Here is a 13,174-nt window from a genome sequence, read left to right on the forward strand (position 1 = left end):
TAACTTACTTAGTTTTTTAAATCACCGATTTCATACCGTAGAGCCAGTTCACCCTCTGTAACACTTAACTCTGGTTTCCTGTATCCAGGAAATACAATCCCGTCTCCAAGTAGAAACATCGCGAGATAATTCGAGCTTTCCAGTGCTGATATACTTTTTAAATTTTTTTTATGCTGATATACTCTTGATATAAAACTATATAACACTTTGTTTTATTGTCGGTTTAATGTTTAGCGCAAAAAGGAAACTGGGATTATAATCCTCAAGAGTGATAAGGCTCGGGTAGTGTAGTTGCTAATTTAGGTACCTGTGTTATTGTTCTTTTTGCAAGTTCAACGTAAAACATGCTGTTCTGTCTAGCTTTTTTGAAGTCTATGGAATTTACAGATTTAAGGTGGAGTATTTTTTCGAAAGCTCTTACTCCAAGTTAATTAAAGTTAAAAAAAAAAACACTTGCAGCGTAATGCTGGTAAAAAATTAAAAATACAAAAAGGTAATATAATAATAAAGAATTAAAGTTATATTCGACTACACTAAGAGTGATACATTCAGCGCCGCTAAAAGTAAAACATGTAAACTGTAGCATGATTGTTCAAAAACATGATTATCTCCGAATTTGAGTTTCAGAGATGCAGAAATGTAATAAAGGTAAAAAAGAATACTCAAGATTAAATTATTGTAAGACTTTTAATAAATCATTTACTTTTTTTTTGCAATGTAGTAGTTTTTTTACTGACCTTGTACAGGTTTTTGACAATACTGTGCTTGTTTGTGGTCACTTCATCTTAAAACACTGGAAACCAACCATTCTACCGAAGTTCACTTGAGAATACTCTTAATTTTAGTAATGAACTAATCATCGAAATCTCTGCGTATTGTTTTTGCTGATAAAAACCCAAATGACAGTTCTTCTTCAGTTCTTTTTACTGTAAACAATACAAGCATTATTTTAGCTATTTGTTATACCGTGTTTTGTAAATACAGCAGTTAATTTACATGAGCTCAATTACTTGGCTCGATTACTTGTTAACTATCTTTAATAAAGCAAACATTTTTAGTGAACAAGACATTAAATTCTATATATGTTTAAGAAAGTATGTGTAATTGTTTAATTGACTGCTCAGGCTGCAAAACAAAACAAAAAAAACAGACAAGAAGTTACTAAGCCCTCCAGAATCTGAATTTGAGACGTTTCGTTTAGGAAAACTTAAGGAATTGTACGAATGATTAAGTGTTAATTATAGTAAGAATCCTAATATCTTTTCTTCCTTAATGAATCATTTCTTATTATGTACTTATTAGATAATAGTTCTTATTAGAACTATTAGCTCATCGTGTGGGGTCTGTCCGTGGGATTTGAAACACTTTAACTCTAGTTAACTAAAGAGCGCAGTTATTATATAGGAAATAGGATGTCACAGGGACATGACTTAATACGGCCTTTAAGCGTTTTGTTTGTTTGGAAAACACCGTAGTCTACAGTTTACCAAATGTAAGTTGGTTTCGGGGTTTTTGTAGAAGATAACTATTACGCGCGATTCCTTATGGGTGTGTGTTTGTACCACCAAACACGTTGGTGACAGTTCAAGGGCTGTCTGAGATTCAGACTATCTTTATTCACAGCTTTGTGCTTTGCACAAGCGCAACCTCGCCAGACGCCAACTCTTGAAACAATCAAAGAAGTCTTAGTTCGGTATTTGTCACAGGCGGATCAGAGCGCATTGTTCAGTTCAGCAACATGTCTCGTTTCCCTTTGTGGAAAAGAAGGCTGCGGACGTGGAGTAATGTTGTTCTTCAAACCTGTTACAGGACGGGGAGGCTGCCCAGAACTGCATGGGGGCTTGGATGAAGGCTGTCACGTGTCCTTGGGCTCGGGTGGAAATGAAGCCCCAGCAGAGGAGGAAAAAGCCGCAGTTCTTCTAACTTCAGCCGGGACGAAGGGCTACCTGCCACAGCGAATTGGATTCACAGGAGGTAAACTCGAGGAATAACTTTTTTTTTTTAAAAAAAAAAAGCGATTTTCCATCATTTTACAAACCCTGCCGGTTTATCCGAGGAGAAGCGTGGTTTTTATTTCGAAATAACGAAAGGATCACTTCAAACAATGTACAGAAAGCGCAACGCATCAAACCGTTGTTGAAGAGGATGTAGCAGAGGTAGATGGACGCGTTCCCTCCGAGTTTTTCTATCGACGGGTTTCGAAGACAAAAAGACTTTCAACAGCGCAGAGGCTCCCCGTAAATGAAACTTCGAAGGACCCGAGAAGATACCTGAGAAACCGCCGTTTTCCGGTGTTTTGAAAAGAGGACCGACACGTCCAACCTTTCACAGCTCTTCGGAAGAGTGTCTTTGGGGTGGGGGGAAAAAAACCAAATTGCGCCTCAAGATGCGTTACCGACAGGTCGCTCCTGTTGTAACCTTGCTGGTGGTTGCCTTGTGTGGGCGCCGCGGACTCGCTTTCTCAGTCGCCGGACAGGTGAACACCTGCGAGGCTAACGGCAGCGTGTATTACGTGGGCGAGTGGTACTTTCTGGATTCGGACCCGTGTACCCAGTGCGAGTGCACGGTGGAGGGCTCGGCCTGCGCCAGGGCGGAGTGCGCCTCTCTGCCCTCTGCGTGCATCCATGTCAGCCACTACCCGACCGACTGCTGCCCCAGGTGCGAGAAGATCGGCTGCGAGTACAGGGGAGAGGTCTACGAGCTTGGAGAGCACTTTCAGGTAAAAATAAAAAAAAAAACCGCCGGACCGACGAGAAGCGGGTTATAACGCGCTTTTATTTGAGAGTGTGTCGGATTTCTACCCACTCGGAGCCGAGCCCGGAACAGAGAGAGGGAGCGGATTCGGCAAGAGCAGGTGTAGGTTTTCGCTTTTCTTGTTTCGGTTACATTTATCAAGGCACGACAAGCAACAGTATTTGAGAAGAGGCACAGCAAGACGAGAGAAGTTAGTGCCAAGGACGGAACAGTGTTCTGCTGCTTTAACCTACTGTACGTACAGCAGTGCTTGCTTAATGAGCAAGTCTTGCCAAAGATGCAATGACATTTTCTTTCAGAAAAGAGATGCATTTCTTTCTTTACTAGTTATTGTAGCGGAATGAATAGAATGAACATGAACGCATTGGATTCTAAAAGTGGTCTTATTTTTGCAACACGTTATTATGTATTAATAAATCTGTCATAATTCAGAATACTCTGGATTTATGGAAATTGGCGAGTGGCTATCCACTATGAATTTAATACCATGAAACCATTTCTCCGTTTCTTCACTTCCGAACTTTTAAAGATTGTTACTGGTAAAAGACTTTGTTGACAGGAACAAAGTTCATTTCACTGTGAATAGTCGCTGTATTTTACAGCTAAAACGCCGAGATATCTTCTACATCGCAATTGAAAGAATGGTGGACTGCATATGTTTTAAACCAAGGTGTCGTTTTATAATGCAAGCAGAAGGTCTAATGTGTTATATATTTGGCCAAGATTACCCGTTGGGTGCATCATGAAACTGAATTACGCGACGAGGACTTGTGCACAATAGTGAGGTTTTGCGTAATAAAATAAAGGTAAAAAGACATCGATACTTTTTAAAAGCCAGTCAAGTATTCGAGTTCTGCAGTGGTGACGCGGTAGCATCTGATCCTTGCAAAAGCTTAAGTAAAACTGGGATGTTTAAGTGGTTTGTACAAATACGTGAGATACCTTAATGAGCAAGAAGAATCGGTTAGCATTAGTGCATTAGCGATAAGCAATTTGTAAACATAATTTTTGTGTTAAAAAAGTCTGGGGAGTTTCTCTAAGATCCTGGTACTGGAAAGCAGCAACAACTAAATAAAAAGCAACAGCGATTCACGTTGCTATGAACAATTTCTTTATTTGACATAAAATGCAAGACTGAAATATTTCTGAAACTATAAATATATTTCCGTTGTTCCATTCAGTGATATTTAAAACGCCGAAACGCCAGTCTTTGCAAGCGTTAAGCAACTTTAATATGGACGCTTGCACTTGAATTTGAACTCAAGTGCCTGTTTTTTAAACCACTCAACACTTGTCTCGTTTATGTAGAGACAGATGTGGGGGAGGTGAGGTCATATACACGAAATATAACTTTTTTTTAAATTAATCTTGGGATCATTGTGCTTGTTTGTGTTTTTTTTGTTGTTGTTGTTCGTTTTGTAAAGTAATTACTATGACATCTGTGTGGACTACCATAAATCAAGAACTTAAAAATCTGCTTTGCATTACATTGTTTTGGTGATGCGTAGTGAATCCACAACCCAGTCAATCTCCGTTCCTTTGAAGCCATTGGGTCACTTTGCCATCTGGTGGCTAGACTAGGAATTGCACACAGGAATGGTTGAGTTAGCTTGATTTAAATCTTGCCTTTTTGTTGTAAAATTATATTACGTTTCTCACATTTTCTGACGAAAAAGGTCTTTGGTGTCTTGGGTCTTGAATATATAAACGGTAAACTTTTCAGATGTCTGGTTCTTTTAGAAAATGGTTTGTAACCAGTATCTTAGGACACCTGAGTTATTGTTGGATGTAACATTTCGTCCGTTTTTTCACAACAGGCTTTCCGATGGTCTGTGATTGCTACTGTATATGTATTACTGTTTATTATAAAGTGCTTTCTAATCTTTCAGGATAATTTAATGAGGTTTGTGGAATTATAATATTTGTGAAATAGACGAGGTCGAAATTAATCCCATGCTGTAAAGTAACAAGAAGAAAAGACCTGGATGTTTGAGCTGGGGAGCCTTCTTCAGGAATGTGGGGAAATAAGGGAGAGAGCAGGAACCTGGAGGAGAAGAGAGTCTAGGAAGGGGACTGTCGGAGATGGGAAAACTGGAAGTCAGATGTAGAAAAAAGCTACTTGATCACTGAAAGCTGGAGAAAGATACAGTATGATCTTTGGTTTCTGATGTCTTTTGTAGAAGTATTTTACATCCCTGTAAAGATGTCATCAGGGTCAGGAGAGGTACAATGGGGAATGATATTTATGGAACTGGTTATACCGGCTTAAGAAATGTTTCCAAAAAGCACTTGTAAAAATCCGTACTAGACACAGATTCGTTTTATCTCAGCGATTGTGTCTTAGCGGTAATAGTGATATTTAAAATTCTTCAAGCTTGTTTTTGAGCAGTATTCTGTATAACTCTATAATTTAACAAAACATTGTGCACTTTGGAACGTATTGCTGTATATCTAATTTTATTTATTCCTTCAATTATTTAGTTTTTGGCTGTTCATATATCCAATTTTGCAGCACAACAACATCACACTGTACAAGTCTAAAATTTGGAGGTACTACTAGCAGTTTTCCATGATTTTAAAAATGATTCAGATGTATTTTCTTGAATAATCAAAATAAGTTTTCATCCAAACATGTGTAAAGGGCTAAGAAATAAGGTCTAAAGAGATCCTCAGACATTAGGGGAATCAAGGTAATAGGATTACACAGGTTCTATTTCATGTAACACCAACAATGCTTTTTTGAATGAATTTGTACAAATTTGTATTTGACTATGTAGAAAATGTACTATTATCTTAGCTGGTTGTGTAGTCTCTGTAATGCTAAATGAAACATCTTAGGCTGTATTGTTTGTACTGTACTTTGTTCTCCTGCTGTTAAATTACTCGTGGAATTATTGTAATCGCTAGTGATGGTTCAGTAGCTTCAAGCAGAGAGGCTCAAATATAACCTCTCTTTACCAGATAGAGAAATCTTAATGTGATTGTCACACTGCAATACTACGCACCACAAAGCAAATTAAATTCTGCAGTGTTGTGAAACATTTCTTCACATTCTTTGTAAATGAGTTCCAATGTTAAACACAGTGAACTAAACTGCTGTAGTGGTACAAATTCTACAGAACTATTACAGAGGCACGGTTTATTCCGTTAAGATGTCTGCTGTTGGATTCCGTTATTATTTTTAATGGGAAACCCCTGTAGGGATAATTACAGTCCTCCAACATTCACAGGGAGGGGAAATGTGGAGCCTAAGATGATGGTATTCTTTACAGTCCATTTAATCAGACCCCAAGATGCATAGCTTACCACATGTGGGGATGGGTTAATGTGCCTGGTTTTTCAGAACACAGTGCAGCAGAATAAATGAGTGCATTAATTTGATTTTTTTAAACTAATGAGGTAGGATGTACCTGGTAGCTCTTTATTTCTGCATACGGATTTAGCATTTAGTGATGGTTGCAACTATGTAATGTATGTCAGAGCCACTTAAAGAAAAACAACAAAATATTATAGTACTTTTTATCTCATTTAATTCAAAGTGCTTCCTTAAAACCTTTATTACTCAAATTATTACCTTTAATTGCACAGATTATTTTGTGGAGTTCACCAAGTTATCCACATGAAGCTAAAGCTTGTGCCCTTATTGTACTTAGGTCAAAATTAAGAATCACTCAACAGTAATCAAAAGTAGATATGATGAGTCAAACCGGTTTGTAATGCAATACAGTGCTTTTTGTTAAATTTTTTATAAGGATATTATAATAAAACTGTATAATTCAGTCTAGTACACTACAGTTATATTTGGGAAGATGGATTATTTTATGTGTGAAAATGCAGCTCATGGAGGAGCAATCAATAATGATCTGAAAATCGTAGTCATTTGTTTAAAAGTGCTTCTTACAGTTTTGGAAATTTGCTTTTAAACCACAGTGTTTATAACTACATTTATAAACCTAAATCTTCCCACTTGAGCTCAGAAGGCCTTGAAGGTAAGACGGGGGGAAAAAACAATTGCCTGTGGGTGCAAATTAATCAGCAAGGGGCATCAAAATAAAATAAATCTTGTTTTGACAAACATTTCTATTTCAAAAACCACAGCAGGTATCAGATTTTGTGTTGTACAAACTATAAACGCAGAAATCCAATGCGCAGCTCTTAATGAAACCCTCAAGCAATATTTCACACATGCTGAGAGCCATGATCCGATCGCAGCTTCCTGGTTTCAGTGGCAGCTGTAGCAGAATCCCTTCTAGTTCCTCTTTTGCTCCATTGCAAACTGGAAAATGCTGCTTTAGTGTTATGGCCATGCAAAAGAAGCACCATACTGAAGGCTAAGGGATGCAACTGGTTCAGCTGAGTATGCTAGCTTTGTTCTGTGAGACAGGGGTTCCCACTACATCTCTGTAATGACACAGTGCGGGTTATGATGTATAGATACTGTACATCTGTGTGATGCTGGATGCTCATAAGTTTCTTTCTCTAGAGTGTAATAAAACACTTCAGTGTATTTGACAGCCCGTCTTCTGTGTCTGTGTCTGGCAGCCTTCCGAGTGTGAACAGTGCACCTGTGACTCTGATGGCATTGCCCGGTGCCTGGTGGCAGATTGTGCCCCCCCGCCCTGCGTCAACCCAGTCTACCAGAAAGGCAAGTGCTGTCCTGAGTGCAAGGAAGGTAAGCCATTTCCCCAGTCCAGCGTGCCTACATTATTCTACAAAGTTTTTGGTTTGGTGCAGTAGGTATTATGCAGGTACTGTGCAATCAATATTCTTAACACACCTGTAATAATATTGCTCGGGAGAATAAATCATTTTCAGGTGTTGCATTGCTGAGAATTTTGATTAGTTGTGTTAGTGCTATTCAGCATGTAGTTTCAGCTGGAGAACTATATACAGTAGGAGGCACTTTAAAAATGCCTTCCCAACCCAAAGGGATTGTGCAGAAATGTGCGGACATGAAAAGCAACCACAGTAGCAATAAAAACATCAGATTCCTATTCTTTTGTGATTTACCGTTTTTGTACACACCATGACATTTGACTATACAAAATCATAGTTTGGAAGAACAGTAGGAATTCATTATTTCAAAATACTATACACATGTATAATGATTTATACATTATGTATTACTGAAACTTAAATGTGATTAACCCTAGCAAACACATACAGTATGTCATGTATATGTGTGCCCTCTGGGGTTTTCCTTATGAATCCCATGAGCTGGTTTTGCAATGTGCTTGAAATGTCTTTCTCTTCTTCCTTCATATTTCAGGCCCAAACTGCTATGCCGATTCTTCCCAGACACGTGTGATTCGAGGTGGGGAGGCAGTGTGGATCGACTCTTGCACTAAGTGTCGGTGCCATGACGGGCACGACGCCGGGTACTGGGAGGGTAACCGGGTGGCCAGGTGTGTGCACCTGAGGAACTGTACCCTAGATGCTGAAAACAGCCACATCTGAGATGGCAGACCTGCTTAACAGGAGTTGGCATCACTAGCGAGACTCTTCAAAAGAACTGAAAAGTTGTAGATTCCTCCTTTACTTCTGTATCCATTTGCAATTTCCTTTTTAAAAGAGAAAACCCCATAAAAGCTTCATAACCAAAGTGGACCTTATGTAGTGAGTTCCAGTTATCCTCTTTTGAAATCTGCTTCCTTCAGAAAAGACCAAGTGGCTTCTTTTATAGCATAAATGCATCTTTTTTTTCCATCATGCACTCTCTTCCAAAATTAATCTAAAGGACCAAAGTATTAAAACAATAATAGGCTGCCTGGCTGGCTTTCATCAGTGGAGATTCATTGTCAGTTTCTACATTTCACTTCATGCAGGAGCAGTCATCAAGCAATGTTAATGTTTATGGACAAAACACAATGCCTATATTGGATGGAATTATTCATGTCTGTTTTCATATTAAGAAGTAACACCACCATTACTCAAGCTGCCATCGTTAAAAGCTGATGAAATGCATAGTGATCTTAGGAAAAAAATGAAAGTTTTTTTTCTATTTTATTAGATCAGATTGGATTTCTTCGAAGTAAAATGCTTGTATCTGTCCATACAGGCATGGGTTCTTATCATGGGTTCTTCTGTTAATGAACTGTCAGCATCATGTGGTTTCCCTTACTGGCTTTCAAAGCACTCAGATAGACATGAGCACTAATCTTTAAACATACTTGTGTCCAGTACAGTGCCTTTCAAATTGGGGTTTTAATAGTAATAATAAAATCTCATCCCTACTTTGAGGTACACTACAATGGCACAGAGCAATCTAATTGCATAAAACATTTACCCATGAAACATCAAGGCAATAAACAAATAGTACTTGTTAAATATAAGTACCTATTAAATATAGACTGACTGAAATATTATTTACTACTGACATACAAATGCGAGTTCAATGACGCAGAAAAGGTATACAAAGAGTAGAATAAAAAAGTTATATTTAAACAGCTGACTGAAGCTCTGTTAGTTTCTTAATGATCCAGGCGATGTCTTCTGTGAAAAGCAATCCATTACTTTGTGAATATTATTTTCCAGTATGAGTGCATTGCTTTATTCAGTAAAGATGTAAACTACAATATATATTCTTGTTTAAAAAATGCTGTCCTGTTTGGAAATTATACTGTCTGCATACATTGTATAATAGACTCTTGTTTTTTCATTAACTATTCTTGAAATGTCTTTTGTCATTGTTTAATAGCTTTCCATGCCCACTGTTTTATGCTCAATGTAAAAAGAATATTCTTCCATTATAGTTCTACTTCTTATCTTCAAAGTTGAGGAGAAAGAAAGCACTCTACAAAATGATTAAAAAGAAATCCTCCAGTTAAAGAATGAATTGTAACTGCACATACATTAGAAAAATATTAGAAAAGCTAATAAAAGAAAAAGAATATTGTAACAGTAGTTAAATAAAAGTAGTTTTTCTTTATTACAGTGGTAAAATATTAACGTGCATAAGATAAAAATAAGGAACATTTAGATGAAGAAAGGTAAACGGCAGCTGAGATTTCACTCAGGTGTTCAAGAAAGAAACAAGCCTCAGGCTTAGTAAAGACAATGTTCAGTATTAAATAGTTAGCCAAGAAGGGGCAGAAGTAGTACAGATCCTAGAAAATAAATAATTAAGTGTACTGTACAACCAATCAAAGCTTTTCCAATAGGGACTCAAAACTGATAATACTAATTGCCTGGAAAATTGCTCGGGTAGGGCCCACACGTACAGTACGTGGATAGGAAAACATGAAACAAGCTATTAAAGACCTAGCAGTCATACTTTTGTTGCCTGAAAGGGTATGAAAATGATAGTAAGAACTAAACTAGAGGTTCATGAGGATTCTAGGAGATAATTGACATGGACTTAGGAAAATGTGGTCATGCTTAACTTGTTAAACTTCATTGAATAAGCTGTAGCAATAATGGATACAAATGTATATCATATGATACATTCAAATTTTTCAGAAGGCTTTTTGAGAAAAAGTCTCAAAGCTCAGACAGTGGGTACTCATGTGTAAACAGTATTCAGATTTAGAACTAGTTCATGAATAGAAAGCAAAGACTACAGCTAAGGGGTAGCAACAGGTAAAGAGGCCTATGTCTTTTAACAGTCTGTCTGTTTTTAGTGGAGCTGTGGTAACTCAGAAGGCAAGGGTGTCTAGCTCCTAACTGGAAGGTCCTGGGTTCAATCCCAGGTAGGGGCAAGTGATGTAGATTGCTCTAATTCCTTCCAGACGGCTCCCAGGTCCACTCAGCCTGCTGTCCAAATGAGTACTGGGGGTTAATCCTTCTGGGGGTAATAGGCCAGCTGGAGAGTGATGCTGACCACATCACCTCCACCTCCAGTGTTGGATGGTTGAGAAAAATGGTGGCCCTTGCCCCCCATTCCCCCATGGGCCTTAATGGCCTGAAAAGGGGACCTAACCTACCTACCTATATGTTTTTAGTAGTCTGTTGCTACAGCTGTCAAGCTAGAAATGTATTATTACAATATCCATTTCACTGTGGAAGTGGGAGAGAAAAGGATTTAAAAGGAATAGGAACAGGAAAAAAACAGGAGAGAGTATTACAGATTACAGCACTGGGGTGCAAACCTGTAAAATCAGTAAAAAGCAAATCAAAACTTTATAATGAAGGAACTCTTTATGCTAACTGTGTCTATAATTACATTTCGCCACTGTAGTAATAATACTGCTGGGCTTTTTTCCATGATCAGCTATTTGGGTTGCATGGCATACCAGAGAAGCCAGCATGGACAATATATGGAAGGAGAAATGCATTTCTTATTCTCCTGCTCCCACTGGGATAAAGCACGATATGATTCTAACATAATAATGAACACGGTAATTCAAGTGAATTTTTGAAACACTTTCAGTATCTGTGAATATATATTTCATGTGTTTCATATGTTTCATTTATTTAGATTTTTGGTGGAACAGTAAGAACTCAGGGTAGGGGCCAATCAGTCATTTGTAACCTATTTTTATGGAGTACATTCCTCGTACCTACCTACAGTAATGTACTTACCTACATTAATTTATAGTGATTCTTATTTTCAATGTCAGAAGTGGTGTTAAACTCTTTCCCTTTTCCCCTTTCTCTATGCCAGCTCCCCCTTGCATTTCTCAGGCTACACATCTGGATTGGTCATAAGGCACCAAGTACTGTAGTAAGATCATCACACACTATGGTCATAACATCGACCATTTTGGACTCTTGAGTCCAAATATTTGCAAGAATATTTGTTTTTCTGTACAACAATATAGACTGATATGATTTGAACCAGATTTAAAGGACAACAGTTTATTTTATATTTTTCTTATTTATTGATTGTATACAAAAAGTAGGTTGGATATGACATTATGCATTCTATATAAGATTTTACAATTTCAACATTCAATGTACAAAACCTAAATAGATACGGTAAATTCTTTAAAACTCCCTCAGAGCCTGAAGCCCAAGGCTGTCAGTATATGTGCATTGAGCAAACGGTCTTTTGTTCAGTTTCACTCAGGGACAAATGAAAAGTCTTTCTACAGCTTTTCAAAATCATAATGCAGTTTCCTAAACTTTTAAAAGCAGTGTTCTAGTGCAGAAATACATGGTTTTTGTTTGCGTTTACAATAATGGAACAACGCTACAACAGCTATGCACCATCAGTGGTTGGGAAAAAAAATCCAGACATTAACAGAAGTGGTGTAAATGTAAACATTTTCATTTTACTGCATGTTTTACTTGGGCTTGATGAGTACTTAACTAAGCTCTGTATGGGTAAAATAAAATGCAAAAAAATCAGTAAAAACAGCTTTTCACCACAGGCGTACCAGAAACGAACTACTAATTCATGTTTAAATTATCTAGGAATACAATAAAAAGGAAATGTTTTTATTAGAATTTTGCATTACAAAAAATAGTTTTGCATTAAAGCAAAATTATAATAAAATGTTGACAGTATTAAGAGTTGTAAATGCTACAATGCAGGCATTAAACACAATAGTGTATAGATTCTTGGTATGTATGTGTTCAAATACTCTACCTATGATCTTTATTTAACCAAAATATTGTTTAAATGCAATCAATACAGTACTGGACACAAGAAACCAGTCTAATCAGATTAGTAAAAGCCAGAAGAATCAAAGTGTCACACTTAAAATCTTCATAATATACTTTACACACTGAGGAACAGTTCTAGTTAGTGTGAATAAATCCAACTTTAAAAAAAAATTAAATGGCTGTAGAAAACATTAAGTGTAAGTGATAAGTAATTCTGCTAACAGAAACTGAAGAAGGAGAAATGTGAACAGAGATTCTTAAGAAGGGGAATATAGTAGTTGGGTTTAATGTCAAAGTCACTGGAAAAAAAAATCCCCCAATCTTTACTCCTTATGTACTACCACAGAACGTCATTCACTGCTCTAAATAACAGGAGAGGTCAAACAGCAAATTCTTACTTCTTACTGCACAATATTAGCAATCTCAATTTTCAAATACAAAATTGATGCTACAAAGTATGATGACATCAGAAAAATGCACAAATCACATGTTCACTTCGCAGAGTCTATGCAATTTTCCCGTTTTTTCATTTAGTCCAGAATTCTGTTAAGTTTGGAACTGTACTATTTTATTTATACAAAAACAGTAATTTGGAATGCAGGCACATAAGCATTTTAACTGTAAACTATATACACAATGTAAAGTTTCTACTTTAGTGATGTAAAATTATGAAATTAAAGCTAAAAAGGAAAACTACAATTTTGGTATCAACGTGATTGACAAAAACGGGTGACATGAATGTTCCGACTTGTTTTTAACAGTACAACCACGCACTGAACATGTTAGATTCCCTGAAGCTAATGAGAAAGTTATCTTGTTACATTCCAAATGATATCCCAATTTCTCTTTTTTAGTTTTAGTACAGCAACAGAGC

The 13,174-nt window shown here is 37.1% G+C and overlaps 1 protein-coding gene across 1 annotated transcript; it reads left to right on the forward strand.

Moving 5' to 3' along the window:
* Positions 1-1,825: 1,825 nt before the first annotated feature.
* LOC148823393 (von Willebrand factor C domain-containing protein 2-like) lies at positions 1,826-9,416 on the forward strand. Its single transcript, XM_088927590.1, has 3 exons — positions 1,826-2,719; positions 7,297-7,426; positions 8,024-9,416. The coding sequence occupies exons 1-3, from the start codon at positions 2,387-2,389 to the stop codon at positions 8,209-8,211; spliced, it is 651 nt and encodes a 216-aa protein (XP_088783716.1). The 5' UTR covers positions 1,826-2,386; the 3' UTR covers positions 8,212-9,416.
* The last annotated feature ends 3,758 nt before the right edge of the window (positions 9,417-13,174 follow it).

The sequence above is a fragment of the Atractosteus spatula genome, chromosome 11 (assembly GCF_055471065.1).
Source record: "Atractosteus spatula isolate fAtrSpa1 chromosome 11, fAtrSpa1.hap1, whole genome shotgun sequence".
NCBI lineage: Eukaryota > Metazoa > Chordata > Actinopteri > Semionotiformes > Lepisosteidae > Atractosteus > Atractosteus spatula.